This window comes from Erinaceus europaeus, chromosome 16, assembly GCF_950295315.1.
Source record: "Erinaceus europaeus chromosome 16, mEriEur2.1, whole genome shotgun sequence".
NCBI lineage: Eukaryota > Metazoa > Chordata > Mammalia > Eulipotyphla > Erinaceidae > Erinaceus > Erinaceus europaeus.
Genome location: NC_080177.1, coordinates 53,234,441 through 53,258,646, shown reverse-complemented (window position 1 = coordinate 53,258,646; position 24,206 = coordinate 53,234,441). Strand labels below are relative to the sequence as shown.

At 39.2% G+C, this 24,206-nt stretch overlaps 1 protein-coding gene across 2 annotated transcripts; it reads left to right on the top strand.

Moving 5' to 3' along the window:
- Positions 1-21,785: 21,785 nt before the first annotated feature.
- On the top strand, positions 21,786-23,864 carry LOC103117745 (etoposide-induced protein 2.4 homolog). Of its 2 annotated transcripts, XM_060175167.1 has the most exons (2): positions 21,786-22,649; positions 22,762-22,879. In XM_060175167.1, the coding sequence occupies exons 1-2, from the start codon at positions 21,979-21,981 to the stop codon at positions 22,877-22,879; spliced, it is 789 nt and encodes a 262-aa protein (XP_060031150.1). In that variant the 5' UTR covers positions 21,786-21,978. The 2 variants fall into 2 exon arrangements, with proteins under 2 accessions (XP_060031150.1, XP_016045773.1); XM_016190287.2 differs by having other exon boundaries at positions 21,786-23,864.
- The last annotated feature ends 342 nt before the right edge of the window (positions 23,865-24,206 follow it).

Here is a 24,206-nt window from a genome sequence, read left to right as displayed (position 1 = left end):
TGCGAAACTTCTATAAAGAACTATATGCCACCAAGCTAGAGAATCTGGAAGAAATGGAACAATTCCTAGAAACCTATGCACTTCCAAAACTGAACCAAGAATAACTACAAAATCTAAATGCACCAATCACAGACAAAGAAATTGAAACCGTTATTAAGAATCTACCCAACAAGAAAAGTCCTGGACCAGATGGCTTCACAAATGAATTCTACAAAACTTTCAGGAAACAGTTAATGCCCATACTTCTTAAGCTATTCCATAAGATTGAAGAAACAGGAATACTCCCTTCCACCTTTTATGAAGCCAACATCACCCTGATACCAAAAGCTGATAGGGACAGAACAAAAAAGGAAAACTACAGACCAATATCTCTGATGAACATAGATGCCAAAATATTAAACAAGATCTTGGCCAACCGGATACAGCAACACATCAAAAAGATTGTTCATCATGACCAAGTGGGATTCATCCCAGGAATGCAAGGCTGGTTCAACATCCGTAAATCAATCAATGTCATTCATCACATCAATAAAAGCAAAGCCAAAAACCACATGATTATCTCAATAGATGCAGAGAAAGCCTTTGACAAAATCCAACACCCATTCATGCTCAAAACTCTACAATAAATGGGAATTGATGGGAAATTCCTCAAGATAGTGGAGTCTATATATAACAAACCAACAGCCAACATCATACTCAATGGAGAGAAGCTGAAAGCATTCCCCCTCAGATCAGGGACGAGACAGGGCTGTCCACTGTCACCGTTACTATTCAACATAGTATTGGAAGTTCTTGCCATAGCAATCAGGCAAGAGAAAGAAATCAAAGGGATACAGATTGGAAGGGAAGAAGTCAAGCTCTCACTATTTGCAGATGATATGATAGTATACATAGAAAGACCTAAAGAATCCAGTAGAAAATTACTGGAAGTTGTTAGGCAATATAGCAAGGTATCAGGCTACAAAATCAATGTACAAAAATCAGTGGTATTTCTTTAGGCAAACACTAAATCTGAAGAAGAAGACATCCAGAAATCACTCCCATTTACTGTTTCAGCATAATCAATCAAATACCTAGGAATAAAGTTGACCAAAGAAGTGAAAGACTTGTATACTGAAAACTATGAGTCGCTACTCAAGGAGATAGAAACTGATACCAAGAAATGGAAAGATATCCCATGCTCATGGATTGGAAGAATAAATATCATCAAAATGAATATTCTCCCCAGAGCCATATACAAATTTAATGCAATACCAATCAAAGTTCCACCAGGCTTCTTTAAGAGAATAGAAAAACACTACAATCATTTATCTGGAACCTGAAAACACCTAGAATTGCCAAAACCATCTTAAGGAAAAGAAACAGAAATGGAGACATCACACTCCCAGACCTTAAACTATATTATAAAGCCATCATCATCAAAACAGCATGGTACTGGAACAAAAATAGGCACACAGACCAGTGGAACAGAATTGAAAGCCCAGAAGTAAATCCCAACACCTGTGGGCATCTAATCTTTGATAAGGGGGCCCAAAGGATTAAATGGAAAAAGGAGGCTCTCTTCAATAAATGGTGCTGGGAAAACTGAGTTGAAACATGCAGAAGAATGAAATTGAACCACTTTATCTCACCAGAAACAAAAATCAACTCCAAATGGATCAAAGACCTAGATGTCAGACCAGAAACAATCAAATACTTAGAGGAAAACATTGGTAAAACACTTTCCCACATACACCTCAAGGACATCTTTGATGAATCAAACCCAATTGCAAGGAAGACCAAAGCATTGAAAAGCTTTAATTGAAAAGCTTCTGCACATCCAAAGAAACTATTAAACAAACAGAGAGACCCCTCACAGAATGGGAGAAGATCTTCACATGCCAGATATCAGACGAGAAACTAATCACCAAAATATATAAACAGCTCAGCAAACTTAGCCACAAAAAAGCAAATGACCCTATCCAAAAATGGGCAGAGGAAATGAACAAAACATTCACCACAGAGGAGATCCAAAAGGCTAACAAACATATGAAAAACTGCTCTAGGTCACTGATTGTCAGAGAAATGCAAATTAAGACAACACTAAGATACCACCTCACTCCTGTAAGAATGGCATACATCAAAAAGGACAGCAGCAACAAATGCTGGAGAGGATGTGGGGACAGAGGAACCCTTTTACATTGCTGGTGGGAATGTAAATTGGTACAACCTCTGTGGAGAGCAGTCTGGAAAACTCTCAGAAGGCTAGACATGGACCTTCCATATGACCCAATAATTCCTCTCCTGGGGTTATACCCCAAGGACTCCATAACATCCAACCAAAAAGAGGTGTGTACTCCTATGTTCATAGCAGCACAATTTTTAATAGCTAAAACCTGGAAGCAACCCAGGTGCCCAACACCAGATGAGTGGCTGAGAAAGCTGTGGTATATATACACAATGGAATACTATGCAGCTATCAAGAACAATGAACCCACCTTCTCTGACCCATCTTGGACAGAGCTAGAAGGAATTATGTTAAGTGAACTAAGTCAGAAAGATAAAGATGAGTATGGGATTATCCCACTCATCAACAGAAGCTGACTTAGAAGATCTGAAAGGGAAACTAAAAGCAGGACCTGATCAAATTGTAAGTAGGGCACCAAAGTAAAAACCCAGTGGTGAGGGGTAGACATGTAGCTTCCTGGGCCAGTGGGGGGTGGCAGTGGGCGGGAGGGATGGGTCACAGTCCTTTGGTGGTGGGAATGGTGTTTATGTACACTCCTAGCAAAATGTAGACATATAAATCAGTAGTTAATTAATATGAGAGGGGGAAATCAATTGTACGTCTCAAAGTTTCTCAAAAGACAAACTGAATCTTTTTAAAACATAGGCTATGTATTTGATATGCGGACTCTCTCAAAAGCCTAGACCAAGTAGATTAGAAGCTTCCAATAGCACAGCTGTATACAAGATACTGGGTACTTACTGTACAGCAAACCATAACAAAGGGACTTTTCAAAGTTAACCCAATTAACAAATAATGTGATGATAATATTAACTATTGATTGTCTTTTTGAACCCTAAGACAGCAGGAACCTCACATCTCCACTATAGATCCCCTACTCCCCCCAGTCCTGGAACCCTTGGATAGGGCCCACTTTCCCGTATGCATCTCCCAATCCAAACCAAATAATATTGCATCTGCCGATCACAACCTAACCAACGCAACGATTGCCACCTCAACATGCTTCACCTCAGACTGTATCCAGAGACTTCACTTGTGGAATGACAACCCTTCAGCTTCATTACTAGGGTGAGACCTTTCCTTTAATAGTACACTCTAATTTCATCTCAGGTAGTTCACTTTCTAACAAAGTCCCATAACCTAGATATACACCAGTTTCTGTGAGAGAGAGCTTATGTGCACACGTATCCATAAACTACTGCAAAATATATGCCTGAAAGCAGGATTACACTAGAGTTTGCAGTGAGTACCTCCCTAACACTTCCTCTCCACTATTCCCAGCTTGGGATCCATGATTGCTCAACAAATTGTTTGGCTTCATATGTTAACTCTCTTTTCAATCACCAGGTTCCAGATGCCACCAGGATGCTGGCTAGGCTTCCCTGGATTGAAGACCCCACCAATGTGTCCTGGAGCTCAGCTTCCCCAGAGACACACCCTACTAGGGAAAGAGAGAGGCAGACTGGGGGTATGGACCGACCAGTCAACGCCCATGTTCAGCGGGGAAGCAATTACAGAAGCCAGACCTTCTACCTTCTGCAACCCTCAACGACCCTGGGTCCATGCTCCCAGAGGGATAGAGAATGGGAAAGCTACCATGGGAGAGGGTGGGTTATGGGGATTGGGTGTTGGGAATTGTGTGGAGTTGTACCCCCTACCTTATGCTTTTGTTCACTAATCCTTTCTTAAATAAAAAATTAAAAAAAAAAAAAAAAAAAAAGAAAATGGACAAATTGACAAGACCATAGGATAAAAGGGGTATAATTCCCACCTCCAGAACTCTGTATCACATCCCCTCCCTTGATGGCTTTCCTATTCTTTAACCCCATGGGAGTATGGACCCAGGGTTGTTATGGGGTGCAGAAGGTGGAAGGTCTGGCTTCTGTAATTGTTTCCCTGTTGAACATGAGTGTTGACAGGTTGATCCATACTCCCAGCCTGCCTGTCTCTCTCTTTCCCTAGTTGGTGGAGGTTTGGAGAAACAGAGCTCCAGGACACGTTGGTGGGGTTGTCTGCCTAGGGAAGTCTAGTTGGTATCATTTTAGCATCTGGAACCTGTGGCTGACAAAAGAGTTAATATATAAAGCTGGACAAATTGTTGACTAATCATGAACCTAAAGGCTGGAATATTGCAGATGAAGATTTGGGGTCTTCGTTTTGGAAATAGTAGGTCTAGTTTAGGTATATTCTAAAGGGCCCATGATTTTATTAGTTTTTTCCTAATCCTGACTTCTGATATGCAGGTGGCCCCAAGTTACTGTTTGGAGAGATGATGTCATGGCTGGTAAAAGGGCTAGAAAGGTGGATCAGGGAAGAGAGGAGCTCCCAAATATGGAAAAAGTATATAAATACTGTTGACTGTAAATTCCAATGATTTATTCTGGGGCCCATATTCAGTATAGAAGCCTATATAACCTCTGCATCCCTGTAGATCTGAACTCACATTCTGTGGTCATGAGTATGAACATTCCGAGTTTTACCAATTTCAGGACCCATCTTCTATAAGTGATAGAGAAGCTTATGTATTTAAAATCTTTGCTTGAGCTTGATAGCTAACATAGGAGTGGACCAGAAATATGTCTGGGAAGATAATGTTAGAGTCTGCAAAATCTTTAGGCCAGTAAATTTGAGCACTTAGAAAAAAAAACATTATCTATGAAAAAAATCAATATTCACATTCAAATGGTTTACAGGTGGATCTATAAATATTTCTAGGACTAGATAATACATAATCAATATCTTGTTCAATAACAGAAAATTGTTTTGACACAATTCACACAGATAATATATTATGGAGATAAGAAATTATGATTATTTCAGTCTATGTACAAAAGGGAAAATATTGCTAGCTAATAGAATGTGAAATGATTACACACCAAGTGGACCAAGTGAATTGTGAAGCATTTGTTGCTCTAGAAAAGAAAGTCACATTTGTGCCAGTATAGGGTTCATCTGATGTACATGCATTCTTTCCCTTGACTTTTCTGAAAACAAATTCTATGTGTGAGTGAAGGCTAAGGTTGAGGAAAGTAAATCTGTGTAACAAGTGTGTATAATAACAAAGAGACATCAAATATATGATTAGCAACTCATCACACTTATCAAGATTGTCTTATGTAGTCATTAGACAAAATTGCTTTCTTATTTATGCAATACAATTTGCGATATTGGCTAGCTGCCCTGAAATGCAGCATAAAGTGTCATGCACATTAGCATGCTGTGTTCCATCATTATTTACCCAAAAAGTTTGTCCCCCAAAAAGTTGACCAAAATTAGCTTTGCACTTCCTTTGAAGCTATCTTCTTGTCAATAAAGTTTACATATCTAAATGAATGCTACTCTGTATGTATGATTTTCAGATTATATTACACATTTGCAGCTGGAACAGATACTAAATACTGCCACCACAAAGTGTGCTCACTTTCATATGTAACAGCTGCTTTAGGAACCATAATATTCTACACATCTCTATATTTTTCTTGCCTCATGCACATATTTTTATAAGTTTGAATTTTATAAGAATTCCCTGTGTGGGATATATGGAATTCTTGCTTTGTATTGGAGTTAAAACATGAGCCACCAAGATAGCACAATGGTTATGTAAAAGGACTTTTGTGCCTGAGATTCCAAAGTCTGGTTTCGATACCCAGCACAACCATAAGCCAGAGAATTACTCTGATCTTTCTCTCTCTTTCATCAAAATACAATAAATAAAATATATTTAAAAACAGTTGAAACATTATTCACAACAAGCGAATCTGAGCTGCTGTTCAATGAATGTACAAGCTTCAATCTTATTAATGTTTCAAGTGGTTGTGAAAGACATTAACATGTGAAAACAACCAAAAAGTGCTATGATGACCATGAAATAATTCTCAAAAGAAGTCTTACAACTTCAAGAATGTAAGAAGTCTATGGTTCTCATCTTTTCAGAGACTCTAAAGTAGCTAACTGTGTGATCAAATTTAAGTTATTCATTCCTTCTATATCTTCTTTGCTACTTGAAGACCATTAGGCCTAACACTACTGGCATCCTTATGAAATGAGAGCTGATAATATGTGATAAGTACAATGTAGAACTTGGTCAGCTTGATGGATGAAGATATATACACTTAATACATACTTTATTGGGCTGGTGAAATAATTCACATGGATAGTGCGCTGCTTTGCCATGTGTGTGACTCAGGCTTGAACATAACCCATATTGAAGGCACTTCAGTGGTATAGTTTCTCTCTCTCCCTCTCTCTCTCCTTCTTAGCCCCAGGAAGAAGGTAAAGGGGAAGAAAGAAAGAAAGGATGGAAGGAAGGAAGGAAGGAAGGAAGAAAGAAAGAAAGAAAGAAAGAAAGAAAGAAAGAAAGAAAGAAAGAAAGAAAGGGAGGGGAAGAAAGGGAGGGAGAGGGAGAAGAAAAATATTAATTATAGTAATGTAAATAATTATAGAACTCCAGGAAGGCATTGCTGTGGAGTACAGTGAACATCAAGATTCCTCCCCAAAATGACAAAGATCAACAACTATCAAACTTAACAAACCTCATCAGATGAGACCTCCACAAAGGCACTATAGCCTCAATTGGGTGCTCACACATGGTTGGGGTGAGAAGATTTGTGGGATTGAAACCAGACACATAGACACTGAGAGAACCAACATCAGACAATGACATTTTGCTTCAGTGCAGTAGCGGTCATAGCAAAACAGTGCTGACTGTGAGAAAGGGGAATTATAAATTCTAAATTAATGATCTCAGGGGAGTTAGGGTACTGAATTGCTGGCCAAGACAAATGAAAATGACAAGGGAAATAATCATACCAAAAGCTGCCTGGTATCTCCCCCAACTAAGGCATATATATGGAAAAGTAAACTGACAGCTACTGGATAAACTGTAAATTAAGCCCCACTTCTCTGAAAAGAGATACCGCCTTGCAGCAAACACATAAGTGGCTGGAGCAAAGTCAGGCCTTCTGTATGTCACATCCCTATCAGGCTAGGGCTAATTGCAAAGCAGAGAGTCCTGAACTGAACTGTGCTGGGCTAGCCTGGGGATGCCTCTTCCCAGGCACGTATTCTCTAAGTTGGAGAGAACTCAACCAGAGCCAGCCTGGGCTGCTACTCACTCAGCGAAGCAAGGGAGATGACTCAGGAACCTAACAATGCAATGCAATATCTTTATTGATCAGAGAGCCAAGGCTTTTAAAAGACAGACCCAGAAGTGGCAAGTTGGAAATGGAAATGGCTAGGAAAGCGGTGGAGAAAGGCTGGAAAGGCAGGAACTTCCTTAGCACCTGTTGTGAGGGTTTTAACTGGTGGGATTAATACTATCCTGGAGGTAGGGAGGGTCTTGAGGGTAGAAAGAAGATAAATCAAAGGAATGGAATGGGTGGGGATCTTTCAGGCAAAACAATGATTATGTAGATAGGCCATACATCAAGAATGCAGGGTGCTTTGTGAGGCTTCTCACAATTTCCCAACAGAACTGAAGCTATTTTCCCTTACATTGATAATTTATAGATTTATTGGCTATTGAAAATAGACAGATATTGCCTGAGGACAATGGCGGAGGCAAGTCAAGCCTGCTGTATGGCACAGCCCCAGCAGGCTAGGGCTAACTGCAAAGCAGGAAGTCCTAAGACTAAACTGAAGCTATTTTTCCTTACATTGATCATTTAAAGACCTATTGGCTATAATGGATATGCACAAATAATACCTGGGGATAAAAGGAGATCCCTGGGGGAAGTACATTGTGACAACAATTATGGAAGTGATTGTAACAAGACTAAAAATGGCCTAATAGCTGAAGCTGCTGTACCCATTGGTAGGCTTTCAGAAAAAGAGCTATTTGTCACCATTACAGTTTCTCAATTAGCTGGATTCAGACCAAAAGCCAGAACTATGGATGGCTAGTAGCATGAGTGACAGACTGTGGTCTTCACCTAGTTATAAAGAGGCCCTATTGCTTACCCTCACCCACAAACCCCCTGCTTCCACTTATAGGCATCCATGATGAATATACAGGTTGTGTAGTTAAATAGGTGATGTTAGGATATATGGGTAAAATTTAGCAAACTGTCATTAGTTAAAAGTCAGTGAACTTTCACATATATAAAGGTTAACCAGAAGAGAGACCCCATGGTATGTGCTTACTTTACAGCCGAAGATTTCTTTAGGTGGAAAGCTTACTATATTACAAAAAACTTGGTTTATGGCCTAGTTATACCCACCTAAGAATGGGATAAAAAGAAAAGTTACTAGATTTAACTCCAGGAAAAATATTTATTCATACAGAAGGTCAGAACAGGGAGAAGATCATCTCAAGGAAACTTTCAAGGGTAGATTTAGGCTACCCCAGACCCAAGAAACTTTCAAGGGGAGATCAGGATGCCCCAGACTAGGGAACTTTCTAAGGAAAACATACCTATAATAATAATAATGTTGTTTAAGGAAAACAATTATACATGATGTCATTTGTATACATCATCTGTAAACATCTTTGATGTTAATGAAAACAATCTTATATGATGGCAACTATATCCAGGTAAAAAGTGTTTAAAATAAAGCTCTGCAGAGAGATAGAAGAGAAGCTTCTCTCCTGCACCTAAAGCAGCTGATGTGTCTCTCACTTCATTCGTCTCGCTGACTCCCTCTTTCCTTCAGGAACTCTTAACTACTTTTGCTGGGTCTGGCTCCCGGCACCTGAGACCTATATTCAAGCTGAAATTCCACAGAGAAGCCATATATATACACCACATAGGAAAAGCTCAAGAACATAGCAAAAAAAGAAACCACAGCCACCATCAGCTGTTACCAAATATATAAACAAAGCAAAATCCAGTAATCAGAACAATAGAACCACCTGATAGTTTTACAATAATCAGCACAAATATTCATAAACAGGGAGTTGAGCAGTAGCACATCAGATTAAGCCCACGTAGTGCAAAGCAAAAGGACCAGCATAAAGATCCCAGTTTGAGCTCCCAGCTCCCCACCAGCAGGGAGTTGCTTCACAGGCGGTGAAGTAGGTTTGCAGGTGTCTTTCTTTCCCCTTCTCTGTCTTCCCATCTTCTTTCCATTTCTCTCTGTCCTATCCAACAACAACAACATCAGTAACAACAATAGTAACTACAACAATGAAACAACAGAGGCAACAAAAGGGAATAAATAAATAAATAAAAGAAATTTATTTTTAAAATTCATAAACAGCAGAGAAACTGCAAAAAAAAAATCCAAAATATAACAAATAAAACATAAAAATGAAACAGAAGCACTCCATGATGTTATATACATAGTGGTACTATCAAAGAAAGATTATAGAAAACTCATTATGAGGGCTATCAAAGAATCTAATCATAGTATGGAAAAGCATATTCAAGAATTGAAAGAATATTTCACTAAGGAGTTAAGAAGCAAAAAAAAGAAGAAAGCCAAACTGAGTTCTAAAGAAATTAAAAAATATAAAAATAGAACTTCAATCAGAAGTTCACCAAGCAGTTAGGAATCATGAAAGAAAAGCTTCAAATAGAATTCTGGGGTGTTAAAGACCCTTTGGGTGCAGTATAAAATCAGATAACAGGCCTAGGAACCAGAGCCACTCATATAGAGGAATGACCACCCAATCTATAAGATACAATTTGCACACTCTTTCAATTTAAAAATGAGCAAGAGTAATGGGGGTTGTACTGTTCAGTGGAAAACTGAGAAATGCTATGCATGTACAAACTATTGTATTTATTGTTAACAGTAAAACACTAATCCCCCAATAAAGAAATTTAAAAAATAAAAAAAGCAAAATAAAATAAAAATGAGCAAGAGAAAAGGATTAGAAAAGGTATAGTTATTTTTAAATATCATTAAATGAGGTCTTGTATGCTACAGTTAATCCTAACCATGAGATCTTCACAGTAAACCAAGTTCCCAAATAACTTGGTCACAATGATAATTATCTATTGCATTCTTTTTTATTATTTTTTATTTATAAAAAGGAAACACTGACTAAACCATAGGATAAGAGGGATACAACTTCCCACAATTCCCACCACCAGAACTCTGTATCCCATCCCCTCCCCTGATAGCTTTCTTATTTTTTAACCCTCTGGGAGTATGGGCCCAAGGTCATTGTGGGATGCAGAAGGTTGAAGTTCTGGCTTCTGTAATTGCTTCCCCACTGAACATGTGCATTGATAGGTTGATCCATACTCCCATCCTGCCTTTCACTTTGCCTAGTGGGGAAGGGCTCTTGGGAAGTACAGCTCCAGGACACATTGGTGGGGTTGTCTGTCCAGGGAAGTCTGATCGGTATCATGCTAGCATCTGGAACCTGGTAGTTGAAAAGAGAGTTAACATACAAAGCCAACAAATTGTTGACCAGTCATGAACCTAAAGGCTGGAATAGTGCAAATGAAGAGTTGGGGAGCCCTCCATATTGTAGATAGCTAGTAGGCATAGTTCAGTTATATTCCAAAGGGCATGTGGCTATACTAGTATTATTTTTCTTTGCCTGAATCTGAAATATGATATGCATATGGATCCTAATTATTGACTGGGGAGGTGATGTCATGGCTGGCAGAAGGATCAGAAACATGGATCAGCGAAGAGAGTAGCTACCAAACATAGGAACGGTGTATAAATATTGTTGACTCTAAACCCCATCGATTTGATGTGGCCAGGGCCCCATATTCAGCTTAGGAGCCTATGTGACCTCTGTATCCCTGTAGATCTGAGCTCAAGTTCTGTGGTTATAAGTAGGGACATTCCAAGCTGCTCCAGTATCAGGACCCATCTTCCTCAAATGTAGCATAGAGTGTACTGTCCATCCTCCCTTTGGAGAATGGAACATTCTCTACCGTTGTTAATCCAAGTTGAGGGCAAGTTCCTATGGGGTCCCACAAAGGGCTCTATTGTGTTGTTCTTGATAGGAATGACTGGTAACAATGGAGAGAGTGATTTATTCAAGGTCTAGGCCCATCATGTCTGTTTGGGAATCTCAGGACTCTCCAAATAGGGCCCCAATTGATAGGGTGGCCTGATAGTGGCTATAGAGTCATTGTTAAAGTATGCTAGTCTCTTTTCCTTATTCATCTTTTGCAGTCCTTGCTTTGATAAGGTTAGCTTTGGACTGAGTGAGAAAACTATAATAGGAAGTAGGTGAAGAGAGCAAGGAACCTTCCTCATTAGCTTTAAGATCTGTATTTCTCCTAGTCCTGGAACCAGTAGGACTTTGCTTGTATATCCTGACTCTTCTCCTCTTGTTCCCCTCCCCTATCATGCCACCTCTACTGACCTCAACTAAATCAATACAGCCACTGCCACCATCCCACAGTTCACTTTGGGCTGTATCCAAAGATGCCAAGACTGAGATGTTAACCTTCCAACTCCAGTTAACCTTCCAAGTCCAATAACCTGCTACAAAATTGCAGACACTAGAAGGATGACTTCCTGGTCAGACAATCTCACCACTGTGTCCTGAAATATCAACTCTCCAGAACCCTACCCCACTAGGGAAATATAGAAACTGGCTGGGGTATGGATAGACCTGCCAACGTCCATGTTTGGTGGAGAAGTTTCAGAAGCCAGACTTTTAACTCTGGACCCCATAAAGAATTTTGGTCCATTCTCCAAGAATGATAAGGAATGGGAAAGCTTCCAATGGAGAGGATGAAAGGATGCAAGGTTTGTTTAATATATGTAATTCAAGTAATGTGATCCAGCACTTCAATAAAAGCAAGACCAAAAACCATACAATTATATCAGTAGATGCAGAGAAAGCCTTTAACAAAATCCACTATTCCTTTATGATAAAAAAAAAAAGAAAATTCCCTCAAGATAGTAGAGTCCATATAAAACAAACCTACAGCCAACATTGTACTCAATGGTGAAAAACTGGAAACATTCTCCCTCAAATACTAGACAGGGCTGTACACTATCACCATTACTATTCAACATAGTGTTGGATGATCTTGCCATAGCAATCAGGCAGGAGCAAGAAATTAAAGGAATACAGATTGAAAGAGAAGTCAAACTCTCACTAATAGCAGATGATATGATAGTATACATAGAGAAACCTAGAGAATCCAGCAGGAAGCTCTTGGAAATTATCTGGCTGATGTCAGACTACAAAATTAACATACAAAAGTCAGTGGCATTCCTCTATGCAAATACTAAGGTAGGATAAAAAGAAGTCCAGAAATCAATTCCTTTTACTATAGCAACAAATGCAATAAAATATCTAGGAATAAACCTAACAAAGGAAGTGAAAGACTTATATAATGAAAATTATGTGTCACTATTCAAAGGAATAGGAAAATACACTAAGAAGGGGAAAGACATTCCATATTCATGGGTATTGTAATTAAAAAATTAAAGAACTTTGATGGGAGTATGACAGCTGTTGGCACAGTTTTAAACAATCAGGATGTGTTACATGAAGGCTCAGCAGTACAGAACAGTGTATTTTAGGAACAGCAAATTAAGTAGTCATAAACAGATGTAAGACTAGGCTGTGCCCATGAGTCTATCAGTTAGTTATCAAAAGTTCAGCTTCACATGATCAGTTTCACCAGTCAGAAGCAACATGACAGGTCCTGGGAAGCCAACCCAGGATCCTTGCAAGTAGAAGGAGCTGGGGAAGAAAAAGTCTGGACTTTCAGCCGCCTATGATTATGTCAGTTATAATGCACCTACAATCCTTTTGGATTTCCATAAGCTCCTACTGTGCTCAGTAGGCTTATGTCAGCTGTATGCTAATTACATTCATCAGCCCCAGCCAATTACATGCCAAAGTCCATGCTATGTCATAATACATGATTTGGAAGAATTAACATCATCAAAATGAAAATTCTATCCAGAGCCATATACAAATTTAATGCTATCCCAATCAAGATCCCAACCACATTTTTTAGGAGAATAGAACAAAGACTACAAATGTTTATCTGGAACCAGAAAAGACCTAAATTGCCAAAACAATCTTGAGAAGAAAGAACAGAACTGAAGGCGTCACACTCCCAGATCTCAAACTGTATTACAGGGCCATTGTAATCAAAACTGCTTGGTACTGGAACATGAATAGACACACTGACCAGTGGAATAGAACTGAGAGCTCAGAAATAAGCCCCCACACTGATGAACATCTAATCTTCAACAAAGTTGCCCAAACTATTAAATGAGGAAAGGAGTGTCTCTTCAACACATGGTGTTGGAAAAATGGGTTGAAACAAACAGAAGAATGAAACAGAAACACTATATTTCACCAAATACAAAAGTAAATTGCAAGTAGATCAAGGACTTGGATTTAGACCAGAAACTATAAAATACTTAGAGGAAAATATTGGCACAACTCTTTGCCATATAAATTTTAAAGATATTTTTAATGCTATTCTCCTTCAATATTATAGTATTGTATAGAAACAATATTCTCCTTCAAATTTATAGTATTGTAAGTCATTTTAAAGACAGATAAGTGGTGTCTCTCTTTACAGGACATAGGCAAAAGGAAGCCTTCACTGGGTTCACCTAGAGACACATAAAACGGCTAGCTGAATGAAAGAATCAAGAACATAGATCACTACTACCAAAACACGAGTTATCTCAAGGTTATTAGAGAGCTGAAAGCCGAAATAGCTGAGCTAAGAACACAACTAGCTGAACAAGCTAAAACAGTATCAGAACAGGGTAACAAAATAGATGAAATCCACAAGACAGTAGATGGGAGACAGAGTAGAATAAATGAGGCTGAAGACAGAATTAGCAAGATCAAGGACAAATTAGAGACAAGTAAAAAAGAAGTAAGACATCTCAAAAAGAGATTAATAGATACTGAAAACAACAACAGAGACCTATGGGATGACTTCAAAAGAAATAATATATGCACTATTGGCTTACCAGAGGAAGAGAGAGAGAGGGGAAGAAAACATTCTTCAGAGCATAATAGCTGAGAACCTCTATAATATAGACAACATAAAAGATATAAAGGTTCAAGAAGACCAGAGGGTCCCTAACAGAATTAACCTAGACATAAAGACACCAAGTCACATCATATTTAGAATGGAAAGGAATAAGGATAAAGAAAGGATCCTGAAGGCTGCAAGAGAAAAAACAAAGAATCGCCTACAGAGGAAAACCCATAAGATTAGCAGCAGACTTCTCCACACAAACACTAAAGGCCAGAAGAGAATGTCAAGATATTTATTGAGTGCTCAATGAGAAAGGCTTTCAACCAAGAATACTATATCCTGCTAGACTGTCATTCAGACTAGATGGAGGAATAAAAACCTCCTCAGACAAGCAACAATTGAAGGAATTGACTATCACCATGGCAGCCATGGAAAAAGTTCTGAAAGGTTTCCTATAAACAGTCAGACAACCAAATAAATAAATAGGCCATCTATCAGAACACTCTAAAAATATACAGGAATGGCGTCAAAATATATTTAGTCTTTGATATCAATAAATGACAATGGCTTGAATCGCCTATTAAAAGGCACAGAGTGGGAAGATGGATCAGAAAAGACAACTAAACAATATGTTGTCTACAAGAAACCCACCTAACCCAACAAGACAAACACAGACTCAAAGTGAAAGGATGTAAAACTATCATATAAGCCAATGGCCCACAAAAAGGGCAGGAACAGACATATATGCCACAATAGATTGTAAAATCAAAAAATTTAAAAAGATAGGGATGGACGCTACTTAATACTCAGAGGATCAGTCAGTCAAGAGGACTTAAAAATTATTAACATCTATGCAACCAATGAGAAGCCATCTAAATGCATCAAACATCTACTGAAAGAACTACAGCAATATATTAACAGCAGCACAGACATAGTAAGGGACTTCAACACCTCACTCTATCAAGTTGACAGATCATCCAGGCAGAAAATCAATAAAGACATGAGGGAGCTAAATGAGGAGATAGATAAACTAGAACTTTTGTACATTTTCAGAGTCATTCATCCCAATAAACTCAAATACACATGGGTCATTCTCAAGGATAGAGCATATGTTAGGCCACAAAGACAGCATCAGCAAATTCAAAAACATTGAAATCAACCCAAACATCTTCTCAGACCACAGTGGAACAAAACTAACACTTAACAATAAACAAAATATTAGTAAAAGTCCCAAAATATGGAAGCTCAACAGTACACTACTTAACAACTACTGGGTCAAAGAGGAAATAAAGGACGAAATCAAAGTGTTTCCAGAGTTCAATGAAAATGAAGACACAAGCTATAAAAATATTTGGGACACAGCTAAGGCAGTACTGCGAGGTAAGTTCATAGCCATACAAGCACACATTAAGAAACAAGAAAAAGCACAAACAGCCTGATTGCACATCTTAAAGACCTAGAAGAAGAAGAACAAAGGGACCCTATAACAACTAGAAGGACAGAAATCACTAAAGTTAGGGTAGAAACAAATAACATTGAAAATAAGAAAACCATAGGAAAGATCAACAAAAGTAAGTGTTGGTTCCTTAAATGAGTTAACAAAATTTACAAACCTTTAGCCAGACTCACAAAAAAAAAGGGAGAAGACCCAAATAAATCAAGTCAATGAAAGAGAAGATATCACAACAGACACCGCGGAAATTCAGCATATCATGCGAGGCTTCTATGAACAACTATATAAGCCAATGTAGACAACCTGGAAGAAATAGATGAGTTCCTAGATACCTACTAACTCCCAAAATTAAGTAAGGAGGAAGTAGATAACATGATCTAGCCCATCACAGCTAAAAAAATTGAAAGAGTTATCAAAAACCTTTCCAAGAATAAAAGTCCTGGACCAGAAGGTTTTACAAATGAATTCTACAAACCTTCCAAGAAGAACTAATATCTCTACTTTTAAAACTTTTCCAGAAGATTGAAGACACTGGAATACCCCTTTCCAGCTTCTATGAAGCCAAAATCACTTTGATACCAAAAGTAGACAAGGACACAATCAAAAAAGAAAACTATAAACCAATATCTCTGATGAACATAGATGCTAAAATATTGAACAAAATTCTACCAACTGGATACAGCAGTATATTGAAAAGATTGTTCATCATGACCAAGTGGGGTTTATCCCAGGCATGCAAGGTTGGTTTAATATACATAAATCAATCAGTGTGATCTACAACATCAACAAAAGCAAGACCAAAAACCACATGGTCATATCAATAGATGCAAAGAAAAACTTTGACAAAATACAACATCCCTTTATGATCAAAACACTACAAAAAATGGGCATAGATGGGAAATTTCTGAAGATAGTGGAGTCGATATATAGCAAACCTACAGCCAACACCATACTCAATGGTGAAAAACTGGAAGCATTTCCCCTCAGATAAGATACTAGACAGGGCTGCCCACTATCACCATTAATATTCTACATAGTGTTGGAAGTTCTTGCCATAGCAATCAGGCAGGAGCAAGGAATAAAGGCATACAGATTGGAAGAGAAGAAGTCAAACTCTCCCTATTTTCAGATGACATGTTAATATACATTAAAAAAAAAACCTAAGGAATTCAGCAAGAAGCTGTTGGAAACAACCAGGCAATACTACTGTCAAGCTACAAAATTAACATTCAAAAGTCAGTGCCATTCCTCTATGCAGACACTAAACTAGAAGAAATTGAAATCCAGAAATCAATTTCTTTTACTATAGCAACAAAAAATATATAATATATACGAATAAACCTAACCAAAGAAGTGAAAGAATTGTGTACTGAAAATTATGAGTCACTACTCAAGGAAATAGAAAAAGATACAAAGAAGTGGAAAGATATTCCATGTTCATGGGTTGGAAGAATTAACATCATCAAAATGAATATACTACCCAGAGCCATCTACAAATTTAATGCTATCCCCAGCAAGATCCCAACCACAATTTTTAGTAGGAGAATAGAACAAATGCTACAAATGTTTATCTGGAACCAGAAAAGACCTCAAATTGCCAAAACAATATTGAGAAGAAAGAATTGAACTGGAGGCACCACACTCCCAGATCTCAAATTGTACTATAGGGCCACTGTAATCAAAACTGCTTGGTACTGGAACATGAATAGACATACTGAGCAACAGAATAGAATTCAGAGCTCAGAAGTAAGCCCCCACACCTATGGACATCTAATCTTTGACAGAGGTGCCCAAACTATTAAATGGGTGAAGCAGAGTCTCTTTAACAAATGATGTTGGAAAAAAATGAGTTGAAACATACAGAAGAATGAAACTGAACCACTGTATTTCACCAAATGCAAAAGTAAATTCCAAGTGGATCAAGAACTTGGATGTTAGACTACAAACTATCAGATACTTACAGGAAAATATTGGCAGAACTCTTTTCTGCATAAATTTTATAGACATCTTCAATGAAATTAATCCAAGTACAAAGAAGACAGAGACAAGCATAAACCTATGGGACTACATCAAATTAAAAAGCTTCTTCACAGCAAAAGAAACCACTACCCAAACCAAGAGACCTCTCACAGAATGGGAGAAGATCTTTACATACAATACATCAGACAAGAGCCTAATAACCAAAATATATAAACAGCTTGCCAAACTCAACAAGAAGAAAACAAATAACCCCATCCAAAAAATAGGGAGAGGATATGGACAGAATATTCACCACAAAAGAGAACCACAAGGTTGAGAAATACATGAAAACTTGCTCCAAATCTTGGATTGTCAGAGAAATGTAAATCAAGACAACAATGAGATACCACTTCACTCCTGTGAGAATGTCATACATCAGAAAAGGTAACAGCAGCAAATGCTGGAGAGGTTGTGGGGTCAAAGGAACCCTCCTGTACTCCTGGTGGGAATGTAAATTGGTCCAACCTCTGTGGAGAACTGTCTGGAGAACTCTCAGAAGGCTAGAGAAATGGGTCAGCCTGAAATTCTTCTCCTGGGGATATATCCTAAGGAACCAAACACACCCATCCAAAAAGTTCTGTGTACACATATGTTCTTGGCAGCACAATTTGTAATAGCCAAAACCTGGAAGCAACCCAGGTGTCTAACAACAGATAGTGACTGAGCAAGTTGTGGCATATATACACAATGGAAGACTACTCAGCTGTAAAAAATGGTGACTTCACCATTTTCAGCCTTTCTTGGATGGACCTTGAAAAATTCATATTAAGTGAAATAAGTCAGAAACAGAAGGATGAATATGGGATGGTCTCACTCTCAGGCAGAAGTTGAAAAACAAGATCAGAAAAGAAAACACAAGTAGAACCTGAACTGGAATTGGCTTTTTGAACCAAAGTAAAAGACTCTGGGGTGGGTGGGGTGGAGAATACAGTTCAAAAAAAGATGACAGAGGACTTAGTGGGGGTTGTATTGTTATATGGAAAACTGGGAAATGTTATGCATGTACAAACTATTGTATTTACTGTCAAATGTAAAACATTAATTCCCCAATAAAGAAGTTAAAAAAAAAGAAAAAGAGATTTATACTCCAAGTGAGCTTTGGGAGTTTTATACTTTATATAGAGGTAGTTGATACATGTTTTTTTTTTAATTTTATGATATGTATATACATATTTATATACTTATGTATGTATGAATGGATTTGATAGGACAGAGAAAATTTGAAAGACTTAAATAGAAGATAGAGAGGGAGAGAGAAACAGAAATACCTATAGCATTGCTTCACTGCTTGTACCAGGGGCTTGGACATGTTATGTTAATGTCTGCACTCAAATAGTTATGCCATTGCCTGGTCTCTCCATAAGAGATAGTTGATATTTTTCTTTGCTGTTGTTGGATATTTTAAATTTTATTTGACATGACAGAGAGAAGTTACGAGGGGAAGAGGTAGGTAGAGAGAGAGGGAGAGAGAAAGAGAGACACCTAAAGCTTTGTTTCACCATCCTAAAAGCGCCCCTCCTGAGGGATGGAGCCAAGATGGGGACTTGGAAACAGCAGCTGCCATGAGCTACAAAAAGAAGCATCTTACAACCTGGGATTCTCTGGATAGTGTAGGATACTAGGTTGTCTGTAGGAGGGTGGACAGAGGCTGGTCAGGGTGACATCAAAATAGAGTCCCATAACTCACTTTTGGAGTGACAAACAAAGGCTAAAAGGACAAACAAAGGAAAATCTTTTTAGCTTGATTATTTCTGAATTCACACTGCCCCTCCCCCCACCCCACCCCAGAAACAGCCCCAGTGAGCTGGGCAGCAGCTTGTAGCAGGCTTCCCACTGAGCTATTTTCTTTACCAAGATTCTTGGCTCACCAGGGTGTCATTCCAAGCCTTTTTCTCTTTGTTTTTCTCCTCTATTTTTTTGGTGTCTGGAGTTCTATTTGAATGACAAAATACCTCATAGTTCAGAGCCTCAGCCCTGTCTGGGAAAGTCTACCTGGAGGTTTTTTTTTTTGTTTTTTTTTTTTTCTTGGATACTTTTTATAATTGGCTGTCTTTGCTCAGGCTACCTACAGCCAGTCCAGAGCAGTACAAACAGCAGACTGACTGTTAGAGTTTTTTATTTTGTTATTGTTACTATTATTATATACATGTGTCCCTTTTCCCTCAAGTTGATCAAAATTAATTGTTGTTGTTGTTGTTTTCAATTGATAGGTGACTGGGTGTCCTATCCATTGTGAGAGGAACATATTTCTCTCCCTCTTCCCTCCAATTTTCTTTTTCTTCCTCCTAGCTAATTCAAAATAAATAAATAACTCTTTCTTTTCACTGCTCCTTTTTTTCTTTTTCTTTTTTCTTCCTTCTTTTTCTTTCTGAATTAACTGATTCTCGTTTGGGAATTATTTTGTGGAAGAAATCTGGCTCAGAGTGAACTGTGAAATATGTTACTTCAGCATCTTGAAATTGTAATAACCAGCTGGGGAGGTAGGATAGTGGTTACATAAAAAGGCTCTCATGCTTGAGGTTCAGAGTCCCAGGTTCAGTCCCCAGCATCACTATATAACAGAACTGAACAATGCTCTGGTAAGAAAAAGAAAGAAAAAGTGAAAGAAAGAAAGAAAGAAAGAAAGAAAGAAAGAAAGGAAGAAAGAAAGGAAGAAAGAAAGAAAGGAAGGAAGAAAGAAAGAAAGGAAAAGAAATTATAATAACTGGTTTCTTGACCTGTGGCCAAATTACAAAATAATAGTGATTCAAAATTAAGATGTTATGGGATGATCTCACTTTCAGGCAGAAGTTGAAAAAGAAGATTAGAAGAGAAAACACAAGTAGAACCTGAATTGATGTATTGCACTAAAGTAAAAGACTCTGCGGTGCGTGGGTGGGAGAATATAGGTCCAAAAAGGATAACAGAGGACCTAGTAGGGGTTGTAGTGTTATATGGAAAACTAGTAAATTATATGCATGTACAAATTATTGTATTTATTGTCGAATGTAAAACATTAATTCCCCAATAAAGAAATTTAAAAAAAAAATTAAGATGTTATGGTATCCAGGAGGTGGCTCAGTGGATAAAATGTTGGACTCTCAAGCATGAAATACTAAATTCAATCCCCAGCAGCACATATACCAAAGTGGTAGTCTGGTTCTTTCTTGCTCTCTTCTCTTATACCTCTCATTTATAAATAAATAAATATATTTTTAAAAATTAAGATGTAATGGAATTTAAAATTCTAATGAATGCACTACTCCATCATCTGGGACCCTAGTCAGGGAATCCTTGGATTCTTACACAAATATGATGGGTGTAGACCTCTAATAGAATCCTCTCCCCACCATCAATAATTACTTTCATTAGAAACACCATCATAAGCCTCTTGTTGGCCTTTATAGGACCATGCCTTCACTATAAAGCACTAAAGGTAGGGACTGCCCTATTCTCCAAAGGGAGGCTGGGATATCATGCCCTGACACTTGAGGAAGACTAGTCTGAAAGTGGCAAACAATCTTCAATGTTTCAAGCTGTGACCATGAACTGTGAGCTCAGATCAATAGGGACTTAGAAGTTACACAGCATCTTATGCTAAATATATACATATATTCCCTGGATCAGGTGGATGAGATAATCAATTGTTTTACTCATAGATTTTTGTTTCAAGAATGGGAGCTACTTTCTGCCCTAATCCAACTTTCAGGCCCTTTTCTCTACTCTGACACCATATTCTCAGACAATATTTATTCAACTTCACTTTAACCATCAAACTCAAGCAAAAAACTATGATAGTCATGGCCCCCTAGAAACTTGTCTAAAATGAACCTCCTAGCTTCCTTCCTTCCTAAAATCCTTAGTCTCATCTTTTCTGTTCCTACCTTTTGGTTCCTGTTCACTAGCTATTTTGTCCCACTATATATCTTGCCACGTTTCAGCCACCCACGTTGCAGATGTTACCATGATTCCATCCCTACATCTCTAAGCAGATGACTTCAACAATGTGTCCTGGAACCTTGCCTCTCCAGAGCTCTACCCCACTAAGGAAAGATAGAATCAGGCTAGGGGTGTGTATTGACCTGCCAATCTCCATGTCTAGCAAAGAGGCAATTAAAGAAGCTATAACTCCTACGTTCTGCATCACAAAAATAATTTTGATATGTACTACTAGTGGGAGAGAAGTGATAGGAGGAAGAAGATAAGAGGTCTCTGAACGAGTGCGGGCGCAGCGGCCCGGGCCCTGGGAGCGCCCGGGCGGCAGTGGGCGGCCGGGCGCCGAGGAGTGGAGGGGCCCCGCGAGGGGCCGGGAAGCGGGCTGGAGCCGAACGCGGCGGCGGAGCTGAGGGGTCCTTCATGATGAAAGTCCAGGGGCCACAGCGCTCTCTTCTGTGTAGTTGGTAGCTGGTGGTGACGAGATGGCTGACAGTGTCAAGACCTTTCTCCAGGACCTGGCCCGGGGAATCAAAGACTCCATCTGGGGAATTTGTACAATCTCCAAATTAGATGCTCGAATTCAGCAGAAAAGAGAAGAGCAGCGCCGAAGACGGGCAAGCAGTGTCCTGGCACAGAGGAGAGCTCAGAGCATCGAGAGGAAGCAGGAGAGTGAGCCCCGGATTGTCAATAGAATTTTCCAGTGCTGTGCTTGGAATGGCGGAGTGTTCTGGTTCAGTCTCCTCTTGTTTTATCGAGTGTTCATTCCTGTTCTTCAGTCAGTGACAGCCCAGATTATTGGTGACCCATCACTGCATGGAGATGTCTGGTCGTGGCTGGAATTCTTCCTCACATCCATTTTCAGCGCTCTCTGGGTGCTCCCGCTCTTTGTGCTTAGCAAAGTTGTGAATGCTATATGGTTTCAAGACATAGCTGATCTTGCATTTGAGGTATCAGGGAGGAAGCCTCACCCATTCCCTAGTGTCAGCAAAATCATTGCTGATATGCTCTTCAACCTCTTGCTCCAGGCGCTTTTCCTCATTCAGGGGATGTTTGTTAGTCTCTTTCCCATCTATCTCATTGGTCAACTGGTTAGTCTCCTGCATATGTCCCTTCTCTACTCACTGTATTGCTTTGAATATCGTTGGTTTAATAAAGGAATTGAAATGCACCAGCGGTTGTCAAACATAGAAAGGAATTGGCCTTACTATTTTGGATTTGGTTTGCCCCTGGCTTTCCTCACTGCAATGCAGTCCTCATACATTATCAGTGGCTGCCTCTTCTCTATCCTCTTTCCTTTATTCATTATCAGCGCTAATGAAGCAAAGACCCCTGGTAAAGCCTACCTTTTCCAGTTGCGCCTCTTCTCCTTGGTGGTTTTCTTAAGCAACAGACTCTTCCACAAGACGGTCTACCTGCAGTCTGCCCTGAGTAGCTCGGTCTCTGCAGATAAGTTCCCTTCACCACATCCATCTCCTGCCAAACTGAAGGCCACTGCAGGCCATTGAGTTGCCTGGCATCTGGAGGGGCGGGTGGGAGTGGAAGAGACCAAGGCAGCTCTTTCCTGTGTTCACCTTCCCACCGGGGAAGGCACGACCCGCTCCACCGAGGGCCCACTGCCTATTCCCAATCTCTGAGAAATTGGAATTCTTGTCTCTGGTACAAGGAAGGCTGCAGCCTCTTCCTGAAACCAGCATGTGGATTTTTAACACCAGTTAGGACCTCGGGTTTCTGCAGCTCTTTTCTAGCATTTTCCAGCCAGCCCCTGTGCCTGGACCCACGTGAGGAAGTTGTTTTCCCTGTGCCATCTCTCCCTACACCCCATCCCCCACCACCTGCCACCCACTGCCCTGGGACCCTGGGACAAATGGATTTTATAATTCTAGCTGTTGTATTTTGTGACTTGTTATTTTTATTGTTGTTTTCCTGTGAAGCACATATATCAGATGTTTGGGGGGCTGAAGGAGTCTCTCAGCCACTCCTGCCACTCCCTTACAGCCATCACTGTCTTGTTTCTTGTAACTCAGGTTAGATTTTGGTCTCTGTTTGGTCCACTGCAAAAAACAAGTCTGAAAACATGGGACAGGAGGAAAGATCTCACAGCCAGGTCTGCTGGGATTTGAAGAGTGATTTCTTCTCTTCCTCTAGTGGGGAAGAATGCTTTCCTCTCTGGTACTTTTCTCAGTTTCCCAGCTACAGGGAGGTACCAGTTTTGGACATGTGCCACTGTAACACAGAATGCTCAAGAGAAGCTGAATTTGTAATCTCTAAAGGTCTAAATTCACTGTTGGCTACTGCTGTTCTGTCTGGTATTTCAAAGGAATATGGGGTATTGCAAATAGGAACTGAAAGGATAAACTTATTAAACCTGTGATTGGTGTGTTTCCTGTCATTTTAACAGACTGCATATGGGGGGAGGGGTAGGCATCAAAACACTTGTACAATTTTCAAATGTCACAATTAAAACGTGAGCTGGTTTCCCAAAAAAAAAAAAAAAAAAAAAAAAAAAGAGGTCTCTGAACTTCAGCTCTATCAAGAGCCAAAGAGAGAGTAGGAAGAAGAGAGGGACATTTGGGTGTAGTAATAGGGTTATGTGTAGCCTGGAAAGGAAGAGTAGACAGGACCTTTAAGGAAAGAGTAGGGCAATTATATACAAATATTGATAGATAGTTGTAGAAATAATAGTTACCCCATATCTGCAACCTTGGGAAAA